Source organism: Crocodylus siamensis, chromosome 3 (assembly GCF_052110815.1).
Source record: "Crocodylus siamensis isolate JL-2025a chromosome 3, ASM5211081v1, whole genome shotgun sequence".
NCBI lineage: Eukaryota > Metazoa > Chordata > Crocodylia > Crocodylidae > Crocodylus > Crocodylus siamensis.
In genome coordinates, this window is record NC_143397.1 from 114,785,314 (window position 1) to 114,804,886 (window position 19,573).

Genomic DNA, 19,573 nt, shown 5'->3' on the forward strand with positions numbered 1-19,573 from the left:
CCTGCATAGTGATTAATGAGGACAAACTCCTATACTGCGGTTTTTATTTACCAGGTAAGGAGACTGTGACACAACTTTCCTTTCATTAGCAAATTTATTGGGCTTTAGGAATTAGAATTCTAATACCATAGTTGGACAAAAGCACTACAACATGCTCACCACCCCAAAATCTAACTAGTGAGATGCCACTGGTTGATTAGGCCATAGGTCTTATCCAGGGATCTCAACTTCTGTGGCCTTATTCTGCATAGGGTGAGTCTTGGATCGATGACCAGATCCTTCAGGAGTAGGTTCCAAAGGGTGGCACTTTTCTTCTTTATTATATACCTTATAGCTACTGCATTTAATACATAATTAGTTTAAGCCTTCCTCCTAATACATAATCAATAAGCCTGCTTCTGTTTGCCAAATTTGGATTTGTTTGGAGTTTTAACTGTGATATTCCATTTTTAGGTGGGTATAGATCTTGCTCTGACAGCTCCTCTTTTCCCAGGTTATATTTACTTAATTTAGTTAGCCAACTTCCCAATATAATACTAACAGCCATTTGGTGATGCTATTGTGCAGAAACTCTGGTTACTGCACAGTCATTTAGTACTTGTGTATTCAAGTAATAAATGACTGTGCAGTAACAACTGTGCACTCAGCATCTTGGGTAAATGCAGCCAGTGATACTTACTAATGGAGGAGTTCTACAAATACACTGGGCTAGGCATCAGCCTACACATGATCAGCTAACACCAAGTTAATATGACTTCTACAAGTCACTTAATCACCCTGGGCCTCCATTTCGCCATCTGTAAAATGGCCGAAATATCAACCTAACTTGTGTTCAATAACATTGTACAGCACAATAGGTTAATTAGGTCAATCAATCACAGAGGAGGGACTGGAACTTGGATTTCATGGCCCTGAAATATGAATTTAGTCTACTGAACCATATATTTCCTGCTGTTGCCTGCCTCTGTCAGACTTCTAAAAATTCATAAATGATACTATTTTTATTTGGGGGAAGGATTTTTGTGGGTGGTAAATATTATTGGACTTTCTGCATGGTTGGGATAGTGTTTGACAAATGTTTGAATGCAAAGCATTCTTCTCACGTGTGCCTTCAACACTATTTTTGTTTGATTTTTTAACTTAAAAGAATCTGGATATTTGTAAAATCATTTCAATTCATGGCCATCCTGCAAATTTAAATGAAGAGAAAAAATAAATAGAAGAAACATTTTGTTATGAATATTGTATCTCCCTTTAGGAAAGCAAAACATTCTGTAAAGAGGCCAAGAGAGCACTTCAGTGCCTATAATAGATCCTTATAAAAACAGAATCTTATTTTGAATTCTGAGGATAGGATGGAAGGAGACATTCCCCAGCATTTCTTAGGTGCTGTTGGGGAAAAAAAGGTGGTTGAAAACTGTGATTTTGGTTTAAAAACCTAAATTATTTCTTTCAGTAATATTGTCCCTGAATTGAGCTTTTCATAGACAGTGCTCTCATTACATATGACCACAACATCCTGCTTCAAAAGTAAAACACGTCATGTTTTGCTGTTGGCTATGGTTTTCCTGTTGTTCAGTTGAAGAGAAGACTATTTTACAAGCTCTGCTGAATGTTGTGTTGTACTGCACTGTTCTGAAGATGATTTCATATTGCCTCATATGTGGAAAGCCTGTTTACTTTGGTAAGTGCCTTCTATTATACTAAATAATCTTATTATTGTATTTTATTTAAAAAAACCAGAAGGTGAAATTATCTACTTACAGTTCTGCTTCTGTTACATTTGCAATTAGTAAGCCTTCACTCACAATGGCACTTCACGAGACATCATTAGCTTGAAATCTAATCAAACAGCTAGCTCAAAGTAGTTTCAATAGTTACACCTGCTTCTGATTTCCTCCACTTACTTTTAGGCTTTTACAGTTGTATTTTCCTGGTCTTTAAAAGGTTTTTCTTCTTCTTGACCATGTGTGAAATATCCATAGAACAACATAGAAACTGACAACTGTTCAAACTATACAGGAAAAGCCATGAAGCTGACTATGCTACGGGCTGTCTAATGAACTAAAAAAAAAGCTGAATAAGGTTGGACAGTTGCAATTGAATAAAACAAATATTTTTAATGCCTAAAAAAGCGTTTTCAGACAGAAGTTTGATTTTTAAGTTGATAGTGTTTCTTTAAATGTCTTTACATATTATCTGTTCAGAATTAAGTGAATGTCTGGATAAAATATCTCAAGGTCATTCCTTCAAAAGTAAAAAGTATTGGTAAGAATTTCCTTTCAGATTTTTTAGAAAATAGCTTGGCAATGGTCATGGTAAGTTTACTTAAGTTGTTTCAACTGCATGATATGTTAACTGTCTTTATTAAATAAACAAAACAAGGCTACCCAAAGGCATAGTAACTGTACCTGAAACCTTAAAGTGAGTTATTGTGCTTCAGATCATATTTGCAATAATTTCGCTGATGTGTCTGTCACTTGGAACTCCTAACAATGCCATTCTGCTTTAATACTCTTTTATGAATTAGGTAGAATGCTTATGGCTCACTTGTCAGTTTAGTTAGATAAATGCATTTTTGGAAGTTGTCAGCAAGGATTCTTTGCGGTATTCAGTGAAAATGTTCACCAAGAACAACACATTCCACTAAAGGGGCATTTGATCCCCACACAGCTTCCATGATTTCACTACCAGTTTCTTAAAACTGCAGTTCCTGGAGTCCTATGACTGTCTGAGAATATGGCTTCCAAAACCAAAGAAACAGCTCCCCTTCCTCCTCCGCCACAACACACACGCCTTTTTTCATTTTCAGCCCTTGTAGTCGCAAAAATACCTGTAAATGGGATCTCTAAAATGCTAAAGGCAATTTAAAATAACTTCAACTTTCTTTTTTTTTTCCCCTTTTTTTCTACATCATTACATGACTTCTAAGCCAATTTCATCATCCTTTGAATACTTGGAATTGATCATAAGAAAACACTGTGTTCTTTTTTCACTTAATATGGAGATAACTTAGGCAGAGCAAATTCAGAAGGTCATATAGCTTTTGAATACATGTGGGCCTCCTGTGAAATAGCAATGTTACAGTGTTTTGAAATATGTCAGGAGGGGATCAACATGGATTGAAATAAGGTATTCTATCTTTTCAAGTTAACGATTGTAGCAAGAAGTTTATTGGAAGATTTTTGGCTTTCTTTTATTAGATCCCAGGCTGGTCAGCAGCTCAGCACTTGAACAGCATAGCAGAAGTAGAGGGCACATAGTAGTGGGCTGCTTATTAGCCCATCCATTTGGGAAACAAGGAGAGATGGAAAAGGAATGGGTGTCCCACTGAGGAGTCATGTAGCTTTCCAGGAAAAGAGTGGGAGAGTGTCTCTCATTTTATTTAGGTTAGTGCAATAAAACACAGAATCAGGTTCTTGTTTTTACCCTTTGCCTGTTGGCCTTCCCCCTCTTACCACTCCTACTTCCTGTGGTAACATTAGCCAATCTATATGGGCAGAGATCTGCACAGCACAGTTAGTTCCTTATTAGTGCTTCTTATTACATTAACTAAACTCTTTGATGTTCCAGCTGAGAATTAAGAGGTCACACAGGAGGCCAAATGGCAATTCTGTAGCACAGGTTATTTGATCCTTCTTTTCCTCTGTGGTCAAAGGCAGAGAAAGTTGGGTGAAGCCAGGTGGGGATGAAGTGCAGAAACAGCTACCTTGACAAATCTGCTCTTCTCCCATTGCCTATTGGAAGCCCCATGTGTGCCATGGGAACCTTTCCTGCTGGTTAGGATAAAGCTGGATAGGATCTAGAGGACGATGACCTGGGAGGAAGGATGATCCTCTCAAGAAAGTCCCCCCTATTCTATAATCTGGGAACACAGGAGCAGGTTTATGGTGTTTTACTCAGCATAAGCTCATTTGCCATGCCCACCTGTACTCTGAAACAGCTTTTGGGAGGGGCTGAATGAAGCCCTTTCTCAGACAATTCCACCTGAGCACAGCTTAAGCTCTGGTGTGCCTGCCAGAGAGCCAAGTGGCCCTGGGACCCAAAGTTTAAGAAACAGCACAGAAGTATCCAGTCTCTATCTAGCACTGGCCTACTGACGTCCTTGGGTGCTCTTTGGAAGTGCAGATACAAGTTACATTTTGTGTGTGATCAGGCCCCTGAGAGTATTCAACAGCTGTGCTGTGACACATGTGCATGGCTGCAGAGCACTTTTAAAGTGGCTGATCACATGAATAATTAACCCTCCCCAAATGAAGTATCAGATGAAGGCACTCTACTTTGGAGCACCGTAGGGAATTTGTGTTCCCCAGTGTTATTTTTTTGTGCAGTCAGGATTGGGTTGCATCAGTGAGCTGCTGGCTGTGGTTTGCCTGGCTGGGGTACTAGAGAAAGCATACCAGGACCCATGAGGTGGTGGGGGGGCTCTGATTCACCTTTCCCTTTTCAGCTCAGGCTTGGCAAACCCCAGCTAGCAGCTTGCTGCTGCTGGCTTCCTCCTGGGAGGGGGGAAGAAGGGGCAAGGCTAGGGAGAGGGGTGGCTCATTGGCTGGCTGCTTGTCTGGAGGTAGTCTCGATCCCTCCTCCACAACAGGCAAGCAACTGTTGGGTCGGGCGGAGGGTGCTGTAACTCATGGCACTTTGAGTAAAGCACCATGACTTAGAGCAGGGGCCTGCACACCTGTCAGTGTCCAAAAATTCCTTGAGTCAAGTTTCCTGCCAGTTCTTAAGAGGCTGGTTGAGAGAAAAAACTACAGCCCCACTATCAGGTAATACAAACAGAGATTTTGACAATGAGAATCAGATTTTCTGTCCTTTTTTAGGACAAAGCCCATGTCATATAAATGATTCATGAAAGTTATACCTGGAAAATGCAGTTTTCTGAATTTTCTGTGAACCTTGAGGGTGTTGGGAAGAGAGAGAGAATGTGTTTGCACACATCTGTTCACGCCTTTTTCTGCTTTGACAAGAAATTTCAGGAAGGTGGAGTTAAACTTTATAGTATATATTGGTAGTGGAAAGGTAAAATAAAATAACTTACAGGAATTTTGTAATACTTGTAAAAATTGGTATTATTACCTCATGGTAGATATAGTCATAGTCATGGTTAAATATAAAAGAAGTATGTGAACACATACGAGACCACAGTTAAGGCCCCAAACAAACATAACTCATCTCCTGCCAGAAATAAAGGTCAGACTTTAAGTCTGAAGAACTGAATGTTTGTAATTGAGGATGGTTGTATGCTGGCAGTAGTGGGGGAGCTAGCTGTAAAGTTGAGACTTCTGTGACTTTGTTTGGGCAGTGTAATATTTGGTGGAAAGACTTATGTAGTGAGGTTAATGGGAGGTGAATGTTTTCTTAACCGGTGATTTCCTTGATTTGCAATATTGTCCTTTGTAGGAAATGACCATTAGCTAATTACTTGCAATTTAAGGAAATTTGTGTGGGATGTATAACTTCCAAACATTATGCAAAATAGAAATGAACCCTTTTAGTCAATGGAACACTTTCATTGTAGTAGACTATTTCCTTGTGTTACTTACAGAAGAATTTGTTCTTGTATTGTGGTTTGCTATACAGAGCAAGTCTTAATTCAACAGCTTCATTATTTTCCTATTTTGAAAAGGTTTTTGATGGATTATTTAAAATGTCATGGTTTAATGCACAGGAACCGCACTATTTTATCAAAGCTCTTCTCTGTTAGCAGCTAATATATCTGTTTAAGTGCTTACAATAGTCTGCACTTGATTATAGTTCTACTTGCCAATAGAGTTCAGACTTTTTTACATTGTAAGCCCTGATTTTCATGAGTTTATAACTCAGTTATTAAAAAATTATATCAGGCTTAAATACTGAGCAATTATTAGGCTACTTTTTTCTGTTGTTATAAATAAGATGTGAACTGCAAAGTGTATGGCTCATTCATTTTAAGAAGAGTAGCATTCATTTGAAGTGATTTTTGGAAATATGCCTCTTATCCAAAAATGTGTTCATTTGTAAGCAATTTTGCACAGCCCACTTTCTATATTGTGAGCCTTTGTTATGTTGAAATAGTTGGTTATAATATTCACATTTTAAAAACAGTAGCACATATTCCCTTTCTGCCACTCATCATTTCATTATTTTAGTACAAGGCATTGTCCACACAAAGATATTGCATACATTTAACCTAAATCAGCTTTTAAAATAATTTAGTGAAACAGATTCAAGTCCTTATATAGAAATATTCCCATCAATTTTAAGCTGGTTATACTGGTTTGCTTTGCACCTGTAAATATACTGGTGAAAGCACAATGTGCAGATGCCAGGTTTAAATGAATATGAATGTTCACATGATTTTTGGATCAGTTTAACTAAATCAGTTCAAACATCATTGGTGATATCTTGCTTTTACTGAAGTCAGTCTCCTGTTGACTTCAACAGGGTTAGTATTTCACCCTATGTCTGTAATTAAACAAGTGTAGTTTTATGTGAAGATCAGTCCTACAGAGATGATTGTCATACTGATAGAATATAAAATATATATACACAGTTTTTATTTTCAGCTTGACTGCATTTTTCACATCCATAACAATGGCATTTTCCTTGTGTGTTGGTCCCAGTGTCAAATAACTGGGTGTGTCTACACAAGACACTTTACTGTGCAGCATACCAATTTTCTGCGCAGTAAAGTATCACCATCTAAATGTGCACAGCAATTTGGGTGCAGTAGAATTATTTACTAAGCTACTGAATAGTCTTATCAGATACAAGTGGTATCCAATAGCACAATAAATTACTGTGCTTAAATGCATGTGTACATAGTGACATCAGGATTGTTTTACTCCAGCTCAGATTGAGTCGGAGTATATTCAGTCACATTAATTGCATGTGTAGACGTACTCCCTGAAGCTTTCCTATACTGTCTCATTTTACACTGGGACTAAACGCCCACAGCATTAGAAGTGAATGTGCCAAAATATTGCAGAAAAGGCTGTTCACCTGCTATATCTTTTCCCAAAGCCTAATCCTGTTCTATGTATGTCAAGGGTATTTTCTCCCTTATTTTACAGTTTGGAGCAGGAATAGCTTATAATTTTGAACACATTAGAGCTAGTAAAAAGAAATGCATTGAAACTTTTTTGATAGAAAATGATTTTTTATGACATGATTTATAAAAAATATTTTGGTTGAAAGTCATTTTTTTTTTCAAACGAAACCATGAAAACAAAAATTTTAGGATGTTGACTGCAATTCCTGGGGGTATCTAGAAATGGTGGATAGTTTTTAAAGAAAAAGTTCAATAACAATTGGTGCATCTACATATGCATTTAGTCACAACTAGATTTACTGTGCAGTAAGCCACTGCACAGCAAGCAATTTTGTGCAGGGACCTGGCACTAAATTTCAATTCAATTTCAATTTATTAAGGATTCTGGCTAAATGCCATGCTCCCCAAAATGACTTAATACACATATGACCATAATATAAATAAGTTCAAACAAAGTAACCAAAGTATAAATATTTCTAAAAATAGAACCCACCAGCATAAAAACATTAAGATAAATATAGTAGTAAATCAAGACATGAATCTATAATATTGTTGTACATAGATCCACAATTAAGACAATAAAATCAAATCTAATGTTAAAATGTATCACTCATATCAGTAATAAAGTATATTTAAGTCTAATTGCCTCAGCCTTATAAGCAAAAATTGCAAGATGGTTTACTAAATTTGGATCTGTTTGCTGTAAAAGCCAGATTAATTTCTCTCTGTTTTAAAAAAGTATCAATTTCTGCAAGAACAGTAATAAATAGATTCTCCTTATGTCATTATATAAAGAACATTCTCAGACATAGTGGGTAGTATCTTCCAAAACTCCTAGACAGACTGGGCAACATCTTTTAGTCCTTGGAATGGAAAATCTACATCCAGCCAGAACAGGTGTGGGCATCTGCTCGGTCCTGAGTAGTCAAAAAGGATCGCCATTTATGATTGAGATCCCACTATAAATACCTTTCTCCCCCACAAATCTAACTTCCAAAGAGTATATAAAGGGGCAATCTGAGTAGACCTAGCCACCGCAAAATCATTCTGCCTGGCAAGATCTTGTATCCTCTGGAAAACCTGAACCTTTTCTATGGGGGAGAAAAATAGTATCCCATCCCAGAAAGTGCAAAAGGACAGGAAAGAAAAGCTAACTAGGGTAACTGGAAAGGAGGGGGATTATTAAAATCTTCTATGTAGCATAATTTAAGCATGCTCAAAAGTTGCTCTGTAATCCAATAGGAGTTCTTGACAGTATAACAGTGTCATCTGCACACATTAAAATAGGGATTGGGGAACTAATAGTTTTGGGGGAAGAAAATGTGCCCCCTGCATATTTCCAATAATGTCACTCATGTAAAGATTAAATAACAAAGGGACCAAAATACATCTTTGTTTAACCCCTTTTTATATGTGAATTTTTTGTGAAAGTTCACCCTTCAAGCCCCACTTAACTTGGGCCCATGTATCTTTATAATATTCTATCAAATGCAAAAGAGAAGGGTCAATCCCATAATTCATCATTTTCTCCCAAAATTTACTTCTATCTACACTGTCAAAAGCTCTTGACAAGTTTACAAATGCAACATACAGTGCTGATTTGCGCGTTTGTGTGTATTTATGTCTCAAAAATTGAAGAATAAATATGTTATCAATAGTTGAATATCTGTCCCTAGATTGGGTCTGATTTTCATATAATATGTTTTCCCCTTTTACCCATGCTGTGAGATGGTATAACAAATGGTGCCCAAAAATTTTAGCTGAAACGTCTATCAAACTTATAGGGCAATAAGATTATGGCTTATCTTTTAAAACTTTCTTGAAAATTGGTACAATAATACTCCCATTCCAGGAATCTGGGATTTGGCCCAACTCAGTTATAGAGTTATACCATTTTTTCAAGATCAGAATTGACCATTTGATGTTATCAATGTAAACTTCCCCTGGTATTCTGTCTGGGCCTGGGGCTTTATTCTTCCGTTGTACTTTGAGGAAATGTGCTATTTGATCCTTTGTTACCCGATACTTAATTGTATCAGTGAGGGGTTTATTCCCCACTAGATACTATTTATTTGTTCCACAGAAGAAGTAAACTGATTGGAAAAATATTCTACGCAACTGTCTGTGGTAATATTATTTTCAATGTTATAATTAAAATTAGCTGTTCTCTTTGATATAAGTAGCCAGAAGGTTTTACTATCTTTAGCAATATTTCCCAACCTCAATTTATCCCATTGCTGGTTATAATATTCTTTTTTCTTATTCTGGAGAAACGATTTATATGCTTTCCATAACTTTCGAATCTCACTCTGAAAAGTTGTTCCAGTATACCCAGTTTTCCTTAAATCCCTGGTTTTTCTATTTAATGATCTTTTCTGTTCTATACATTCTTTATCAAACCAGGAAGTGCCTCCTTCTGTAAATGTCTGTATAGGATGGGAGGTTAGAGGTACTGAGAGGAGTGGGTGGAGAAGATCTTTAATTTGTTGGCAGTGCTTTAAAACGTCCTCTGGGATTTGAGTGACTATTACCGAATTTTTTAAGAGGCACTACATTTAGTGTGCCAGGTCCCTCCAGCCCTGCCACGTGCCCCTGTGGCCACCAGGGGGAGCTCCAGCCTCCCGCTCCAGCTGCCAGCACTTGACAACCATGTTTGAAGCCAGCCCCAGCTGCTAGCACCTAGCAGCCATCTTTAAAACATAGCCCTGCTCTGTGCTCTCTGAGCAGCCAGTTCCTGTGCTCAGAGGAACAGCATGGCACATGCAGAGGCAGCATGTGGCAGCTATATTTGTGCCCCCTTTGCATTCCTGAGCAATGCCTGCCCCTGGCCCTGGCAGGAAGGGACAGGGTCTCTTGATCCTGCTGGCTGCTTTGGTCACCCTGCTGGCCTGTTGTGGTCATTGTCACCAAGCTTATGGCCATCTCGTGCCACCTGGCTCTCCAACTGCAGCAACCACCTGCCTGCCTGCTGCAAACTCTCCCAGGGCCCCTGCTGCCACACAGCTGCTGCCACAAGTGATTGATGAGGGGCTCCAAGAGGCCATCACTGGGGTCACCATGACCCTCCTGGGCCTCCAGTGCCACTGCCTCTGGGCCCGCTATGCCAGCAGGGGCTGGTGGCAGCACCTGGTGGAACAGGACTGGGATGATGAGCAGTGGGTCAATGCCTTTCAGCTGACCTGGGTAACCTTTGCTGACTTGCTGGCCAGCCATCTCCGGCCGCAGCTGGAGAACCAAGACATTGGCATATGCCTTGTCCTCCCCGCTGACACCTGCCTGGTCTGGGCGCTGCTCAAGCTGGCCAGCCACATCCACCAGCCTGTGGTATGTGGGGCATTTTTTTGGTGTGGTCCAGGCCACTGCTGGGGAGGCCATTCTGGAGGTGTGTGGTACCTTCCAGGACATGCTGGCAGATACCGTCTTCCATGTCTGTGACCCCTGCCCCCCGGTGGTGGTCACAGGGTTCTGTGCACTGGGGCTCCTCCAGTGTATTGGTGCCCTGGATGGCACCTACATCCCTGTGACCTGGCCACCCAATGGAGACCTGCCCTATTATAGCCACAGGGGGTATCATTTTGTGGTTCTGCAGGCAGTCGTGGATCACCAAGGCATGTTCACGCACATCAGTGCTAGCTGGGTGGGCAGCATGCATGACACCTGTGTGTTCAAAAACTCTGGACCAGCTGCACTGGTGGAAAGCAGGCACTTCACGCTGGGAGTGGAGGGCCTGCAGCTAGGCACCGTCATCATCCCACCTCTGCTTATCAGTGACCTAGTATATCCATTCCTGTCCTGGCTGATGCAGCCATACACTGGGCATCTGGACCCCTGCCAGGCCCACTTTAATCTGTGCCTGGGCCAGACCCACGTCCTTGTTGACTGTGCCTTCAGCTGCCTTAAAGGACACTGGCACTCTCTCATTTCCTGCCTCAAAAGTGGCTGAGAACAACCTCTGCCAGGTCATTGTCACAGCTTGTATGCTGCACAATATCTGTGAGGCCTGGGGAGAGTTGTTCTGTGAGGCCTGGGCAGAGGAAGCATAGTGGGCAGAGGCAGCCTGGGGCAGCAGTGGGAGCACAAGCTGTGGGGGCAGCAGTAGTGGCAGTGGCAGGTCCCCCCTGGTGAGGTCCCAGGTGAGCTGTGCACCTGCCAGTGGGGGACCAGGTCACTGGGTGCAGGCAGCTCTGGTGGACCACCTCATGAAGCACTCCCCCCTCTAGCCTACCTGCCTCATTGTCCACAGACCCCCTATCCCCTGCCCATCCCCAGCACCACTCTCATACCAGGCACCTGTTCAAACAAAAAAATCTTTATTCCCCTCGCCCACTCCTACCTCTTCCCCCCTTAACATACAGAGCGCCCTCACCCTGCCCTCCCCAATACACAGAGCCCTTTCCCTCCATCCTTCTCAACCAACAGAGCCTCCACCCAACTCTCTCCCCACCCGAACCCCTCCCCACCCGAACCCCTCCCCACCCACCAGTAATAAAAAAAACCCTCTTCTTAGTTTGAAAACTACTCACAAGAGTCCGTGTTGTTGTGTCCCAGAGTTGGGGGTGGGGCATAGGACATACACCCAGTATACCCTCCACACCCAGAAGTACCCCACTGATGTTGCTCAGGGGTGTCTCTTTGAGATAGCTCTTGTGTCCTTGGTCTCCAGAGCAGCCACTGGAGACAAGCCCAGAATGGCCTCACCACTGAACTTCTGTGGGCAAGAATGGGTGGGACATAGGTAGGGCATGCTTGAACCTATCTTTCTGCCACCATGGTGCAAACAAGTCCATTAAAGTCAAGGGAATCGTTGTAACTGACTTCCAAGAAGCCAGGATTTCACCCTTGTATTTTCTGAATCCTGGGTCAAACACTAACACTTTTGCGGGCTCATCAGGACTCCCTTGCTGTGGGGAATGGCAGTGGCTTATCTGCGTTCCAGATGGGAAAGTTTCATGACCAGTAGCAAAGTACACTTAACTTCTACTGCCTCTCACTTTAGAAGGTGGCTAAAAGGACATTTTCTGCACCTTTCTGCCCAGTTGCTAATTTGGGTTCTGTATTTGACATGCCTGCCAACTCAAAAGTTGCCTATGCAAATCAGATTCCTTTCTCTTTCCTAGACTATGGTTTTTGCAGGTGTCACAACTCAGATGGCCTCCTTCATGTAATGTCTTTCCTGGTTAAAAAAAAAAGACATAGAATGCACTGATGATGACTATGAAAGGGTTTCTTGATTTTGGCTACTGGCTGCAGAATGCCCCTGTTTTTCTTCTGAATCTAAAGAGCAGAGAACACCACTGGAGTTACCCACACACACAAAGTTAAGCATATGCTGAAGTACCTTGATAAAGGTATAGTGGGAGGTTGGGAAGGAAGTCATTGAAAAAACACTTTTCCCTGATTCTTGACCTGGTCCACAAAGTCAATGATGAGAGTTCCTTTGGTCACAATTCAACATCCCCAGTATTTGAGAGGACCTGTTTATAAAGTGACCATATTTCCCCTGTCACAAATACAGGATATTTTGCTCTGTCCCTGGTTTTTCTTCATGCTCAGCTGTCTCTGAGCTCTGATCTCAGTTAAGTGCATCAGAGAGGAGGGAGAGCAGAGGGAGTACAGAGTAGCAGAGAGCAGGAACTTTGGTCTTAGCTGACATGGGAGAACAGAGGGTGCGGAGCACTGAAGTGGGAGCAGAGGTACATACAGTCCCATTTTCAAACAAACTATGAGCTGTATGCAGAAAATACCAGTCCAGGCTTGGTGAGAATGCATTCCAGTGGGTGCATCTACACATGTAATTAGTGCACATGAATAAACTCTTGTGCTTGCTCCCGAGTGTGCCATTTGAATGTGTACTCAGGAGCAAAAAATCTCCACAGCATATTGCTCCAGAGTTTATTCGTGCACAGTACATGGAGCCCAGTCAGAGCAGCCCGGGCTAGAATGGGACCCGCGAGGTCAACCTGACATCCCAGGGCTGCTCCGACTAGGCTCCAGATGCTGCGAAGTGCCTGGCTGGGGCATGAGGGTACTTCAGCATGGGGGCTGCCTGCTGGCTAGCTCTGCACTAAAGCACCTAGTGTCCCAGTCAGCTGGGGCAGTGTCTACACATGCCTTGCTGTGCATGAAAAAACTCTGCAGCAGTGTAGTACTTGTATTTACAAGTACTACCCTGCTATGGAGTTTGTTAGTCTTGTGCACCCTAATAGGGGGTGCACCTGTAAATGCTGAGATGTTTATTGCACATCTAATTAGTCAACTATGCAGCAAATGTCTCGTGTAGATGTGCCCAGTGTGTACTGGCTGCTCAAAATACAGCATGCATATCTTCACTTGCAAGAACTCGGCTCTAGCATGTCTTGAGATGATTATTACACTATGCAATGGAATAAACGACTACACTTGCTTTGTGCAGGCCAGACCTTTCCGCTTTCACTAATTCCAGATTGGCATGTGTCAGGTCACTGGTTCATCATTCTGAAGGTTGCCGATGGTTACTACTGGGGTATCTTGGATCCAGGATAAAGGTGGAAGTTGGAGGGCAGAACAACCACTCCTTGAGGTTCCAACAAAGAAATAATTGGACCCAAATATGTACTAACAAAAGTTGCAAGCAACATGGGTGTTGCTATGCTAACAGGTTACATGGCAGATTAGCAGTAAGCTGGAGGGCTGCCAAGTAGTCTGTGCTCTAAGAGGTTTTCCTGGTGCAAATACAGGGACTTGGCTACCAGTTTGCAACCCATGCTTCCTGTAGACAGAGAAAGCCTGGAGAAGTTGAGAGTGGTCCTGAGAGGAAACAAAAGCATAGGGGTTACTGGGCTAATGACCAGGTTCAGGCACAGGGAAAACAGAAGGGATTGGGCAGGGCTGGTTGCTTTCAAGCAGTGCTGGGCTTGGCTGGGAGGCAGTACAGCTATGGTCCTCCACACAGATTTTACTTACATGGCTTGTGTTGCTCAGCTTCCATCCTTCTAACTAGCACCTGCTCTTTCTCCTGCTGGACAGCTGCAGGGAAGGTCTCTAGTTTTGTAGCAGATTCCTCCATTTTAGGGCGCATCTGTGGCCTCATTTCACTGCTGTCGATGTGCAAGTCCTGGTTCAGCTGAGCTGCTATAAACTGGTCACTTGCTAAATTAGCCTGAATGACTTTGCAGAAGTTTGGGTATGACAAGCATTCATCAGGTCTCTGCTAGGTCAGGCAGTGTCATACTTTTCCCTTCTCTTTCTAGTTCTTAACTGAGCCCAAGCCTGGACAAATAAGGACTAACTCTTAGTCTCATCAAGAATTTCCCTGTCAGAATGAAAATACGTTCTGAAAACTCAACATTTTTCATGAATCAGAATTCAGGAATAGTGAACCTTCTCAAAGCCAACCATGCCCCTTCCTCTGACCACAGTCTCACAGTCAGCTCCAGTGCCTGGAAGGAGCCTCAGGACCATCCCAGTTAATGAAGAGCAGGAGTTATACTGAGCAAGATTGCTAAGAAGAATTTGCTTCTCTCCCTGTTGGTAGCCCCAAAAGAATGGTTTACCATCTTCCCACAAACATGCCAGGTGAACGACAAAGATACTTTCTTGAAAAAATAAATGATCCAATTTCACATTATGATTCGCCTCTGTTGTTAGAGACCCCTGTTCAGTAAAGCCCCAGTGCACATGTTTTGTATCCTACTTTTTATAATTTTAGTTGCATTAAATTCAGGAACTGAATTCAGACCTGCTGTAAACATGTGCCACATCCATGGAAGTCAAAGCATGCACTTATGTCAATTTGTTAAATTTGGTTCAGACTTCAGTCCTCTAGATCACATCAAATGTTGTTTATTTTTATGTTGAGAAATCACGGTCTTCTATTTTTCCTGTGACAGCCATTTTCAGAGCAACCTGTTGTGATGTCTCAGAGGACTGTTGTAACTTCAGGTAGGGAATAAGAAACTGGAGCAAAGAGCGCTTGAAGATCAAATTAAGCAGATGTTCCTAGCAGTCTGTACAGAACTAAAAATAGGGAGAAGTGCTAGCTTGTCAAAATGCTTGAGGAGGCATCAGCAAGTCTTTGGGGAAGGTTTTCTTAGGATTTCAAGGATATGGTGAGATTAACTTTCTCTAGAACTGCTTTCACCTTTAAATGAAGACATAGAGATGTGACAGCATGATTGAAGACACACTGAAAAGCCAAGCAAAAGTTGGGCCTGGTTCTGAAAATAAGGACAGCTCCAGTGACTTCACTAGTTTGCACTAATTGAAGAGTTGACTTGAATATTTGATACATACGTGGGAAATCTAACAGCCTGGGATGCCTGGTGATTGATGCAGATCAAGAGAGAAATGTAAGTGAAAATGAGGACAAACAAGAAGGCAGCATGGTCCAGGGCTTGGATAGGACTCTCAAAGTTGGAAGACCTGTGTTCAGGTCTCTGCTCTGCCACAGCCTTCCTTTGTGACTTTGAACAAGTCACTTAGCTTCTCTGGGCACATCTACACTATGACAGCAGTGAATCCTGGGTGGGACAGCCCTGAAAGCAAACTGCCCACCTGTTCCTACTTCCATTTGCCAAACCCAGAAATGCCCTAATGTAGATGTGCTGGAGTCATTCCCAGAGGCTGCTTCCCAAGATTTCAAGAGTGGTTGCTGAGAGAGGACCTGGAATATCTTCACTAGCATATTTCCAGGCTTGGAGTAGATGGGCAAAGCATGTTCAGAGATATCCTGGCTAGGGCAGGGGGCCACTGCCATTGTGCCAACACACCTCTGTGCTTCATCTCACTGTCTGCAAATCAGGGGTAACAGCATTGCCCTACCTTTGAAGGTTGGGGTGAGGATAAAGATATTAAAGGTTGGGTGGTGCTCAATCCTTTGTTGGCAGGGAGCAAGCAAGGACCTGTGGTACAAAATGACAACTAAGAATTAAGCAGAAACCTCAGAGCAGATTTAAAAAATAGTCCCTATGCTACTTTAGGTTAGCAGTTCTCTCTGGACGCAGGGCAGATTCAGACCCAGATAAACAGGGCTAACAGGGTCAGCATTCAAACCTGCTAATGCTTTTGGCAAGAAACTCCAGTGCTTGCGTCCTGGTTAATAAGAAATGCCCAACTCTCCAGAGCAAAGCTCTCCCTGCCCGAGACTGCTCCTCAGACCATTTCTGTCTACAGACCCCTCTCTCACTCACTTGCTGCTTCTGCTTGTTTTTCAACAGCTGTTTCCAATCCAGGATAGTGGGCAGTGCATATATAAAGCCTGTGTATCATGAAGAACTGGCACAGATGCTGTGTAAACCACTGCTTCAGATAGAGAAGGGACATCTCAGCAATACCGTTCATTTTCCCATGTCTCTAGAATGTGTGGTGTCTTTCATTTAGCATGAGTGAAACCTATTGCTGGATTAAGGAGAAGTTATCCTGGAACAGCAGAAAGTGCTTTCTGCTGTAAATTTTTATGCCCACATCTCATGATATTTTATGTAGCACTTATTATGAGGATGGACTATAAAATACTTCCCAGATCCCCTCCCTGACCTGTCTGGTCATGTGCAGAGTGGCAGCGAAAACACTACTGTTTGCAACTGGCAGTATGACATCCTCTTTGCCCAGGGATTAATTGACTGCCCATGGCAGTGGAGAATCAGGTTCTGCCCTTAGAGTTCTCAGCAGTCTCTTGTAAGCTGTTTGACTGGATTGATGCTGATGTACACAGTGGGATATAGCAGTGATGAAGGAGCATGTTTGAGTAGGATTAGGGATTTTAATGAGGGTAGGGAGAAGAGATTTTTTATTTTTTTCCTTTGTTCAATGATCACCATATGCCCTGAATTATATTCTGAATGGCTAGGGTGTATGGAAAAGAGTAAGCATTTTTCTTGGGGATGAAACCTAGGGCTACCTGTTTCCACATCCCATCATACAATGCTGTGGAGCACTGCTGTGAAAACATTCCTTGATTGCTCATTCCCACTTTGCACATGCTGAGTGCTGAAAAAAATGTCACACAGCTGGTTTTTTGGCATCCACTTATGGCACCCCCAGTGCTACTCTCAATCTTGGGCATGCTCCTGACAACAGTGCTGAGTATTTCCAGTGCTCAGTAGCATAACTAAGTGGGGGGTGAGTCTGGCACCAGCCTCAAATGTCAACTTGGAGAGTGCAAAAATAGCATCCACCACTGCTGCCTGCCCAACAGTGGCAGTGACCCAACCACTGCCGTTGCCCTGTGTCCTGCTGCCACACTTGTCATTGAAATGGCCAGCTATGCTGCACTGATTTCTGTTATGACAGTGGCAACATGAGTCATGCAGCAGGCAGCACTTGCAGAGCAGGAGGGACTGAGAGAGGCATATGTTTAAGGCCATATACCCTTATGCCATCTGATGCAGAGGAGGTGATGCCACAAATTGCCCTTGGTAGTTCACGATCAGATTCACTAAGCCGGATTTTCATCCTCCTTATTCTGGCCAAATAATCGCTTACTTTGCTACTGAATGAGAATGGAAAAAGTGCTGGCCGGCACAAAGAATGGGATCAGAAACCAGCCCGCAGGCCTTCATTTGGGCCAAGTCTGTGGGAAAATCCTTGGTCACAAATATGTATGCAGCAGGCTCTTCTGCCTACTAAGATCACTGCCAGTTGCTGGGTCCTACAGGGGCAACAGTCTTACTGCCACAGGCAAACCACTTTGTAGGTGATTCTTGCCCTCTGAGGGTGGAAGCGACCTGTGGGGGTTCCCTAGGGCTGTGCAATGTACATTTAATGCAGCTCCTTGCTGGCCAGCCCCACCATTGCTTGACACAGCCTTCCCCGTTTGCTAAAGGAGAAGGAATAATGTCTGCTACAAGGAGGAAGGGACTGAGCAGCACAAGCTCTGAAGTAACCAAGTGCTGCAGAGGTGGTTTGGAAAAAGACAATAAGGATACTCAAAGTCCCATGCCAATATCTAGGCCTCTGTGCCAAGTGACATGTTTGATCAGGAAGCTTTAAAGTTCACCGTTTCTGTGTGTACTGAATATATTCCATTCAATGCTGGATTTTATTTGATAGAAAGTGGAGCCCTCTACAGACTCCTAATGCAAATGAGCTCCTGCTGAGGGACAGGATGACATGCTAATGCTTCACTGCACCAAGGGCACCCACATCCTCATGCTGTTCTGAACAGTTTCTCCTCTAAGGTTAGGATGTTCTGTGCTGAACACGGCTGCAGCATTCCTTGCAGTTTAGCAAGCCCAAAGGAAGACTTTTTTTGAAGTGTGCGATGCACTGTGCATTTAATAAGTTCCTTCCATGGCATGATGCTGACGGGAAAAGAAGGAACAGAGCCAGTAACAGATTTTTGCTATCACCAAACAGCTCTTTCATCAAGTGGCAGGTAACCACAAAAGGAAAACATGGGAAGATACAGAAGAGGGGTGAGGGGATACAGTGTTTTTCACTGCTTGGTGACCAATGATTCTAATTATGCTCACATCACAGGTGACTTGAAGTCGGGATGCAAAAGCTTTCACTTACATAAGTCAGGATAGATGCATTGACTTTGCTACTGATTTTCACCACCTGACCATTTGGCCCACTCTGTCTTTCTACATGGATCGTTGTTATATATATCTTAGGATATCACATGTACTAATGTATTTATCCCCACAACATCCCATGACATAGGACAAGCTATGTTGTCTCCATTTAATGGAGAGAACTAAGGCAAAGGTATACATTTACTTGACTGTGATCATACCAAGAATTTGGGCAGAGCTAGAACCTGAACAAAGGATACAAGGGATACTTTGTGGGGACGCGTTTTGGAAGTGGCAAGGGTGAGTGACAATTATGTTAAGACACATGGCTGCCTGAGTTAACACAGTGGCTAAGACACCTGAAGAGATTAATACCAGCAGTCTTCTGCTTGTTCCCAGAGTTGGGTCCAGATCTGACCTATGATGAGCCCCGTTGTCTGGGGGCCAAGTGAATGTGACACCCCTGCTTCCTGCTTGGTCCCCTATTATTTCCCACCTGCCAGGGGCTCCAGCCATACCTGAACTCTGCAGGGGACCAAGGTATGTGCAGCTGCAGGGAACCGGAGCTACTGGTAGGTGAGCTACACTTTTGAAGGGGGTGCAACTGCACCCACCTGGGTCTGCCCCAGGTGCTGTTAGCCTGTTATTCCCCTCCAGCAATTGGACCTCCCCCCTGAAATAATGAGGCTTGTAGATTATTCACAAAGTGGCTAGAAAGAAACTGGTCATGAAACAGATAAACATTAGATTCCCAGCTAAATCAGCAGATCCCATTTGTTTTAATCAAGATACACTTGCTGACACCAGTTTAAAATCAGGTTCATCTTGTTACAGGGCTTAAACACATGAAAAACCCTTTGCTCCTGTGACATGGTTCAGAAAAAAGAAGTTTACGTACAGGAACCTGGCTTAAAATGACTCTCAGGGAGGTGCTCACACCATCCAACTCCAAATAGATAAAGTTACAGAGAAGTTTTATGAAGTGGTTTCAAATCCTTTTTCTTGCTGATGATAGGTGGCAAGCACACTGCAATCATCTTGATTT

General features: G+C 42.7%; 1 protein-coding gene across 1 annotated transcript in view; it reads left to right on the forward strand.

Moving 5' to 3' along the window:
* Nucleotides 1-1,542: 1,542 nt before the first annotated feature.
* Nucleotides 1,543-19,573, forward strand: part of LOC149868704 (cysteine-rich protein 2-like) — a 42,139-nt gene continuing 24,108 nt past the window's right edge. Inside the window, exon 1 of the mRNA XM_090037268.1 lies at nt 1,543-1,684. Coding sequence (XP_089893394.1) covers nt 1,543-1,684 — 142 coding nt within the window. The remainder of the gene's footprint in view (nt 1,685-19,573) is intronic.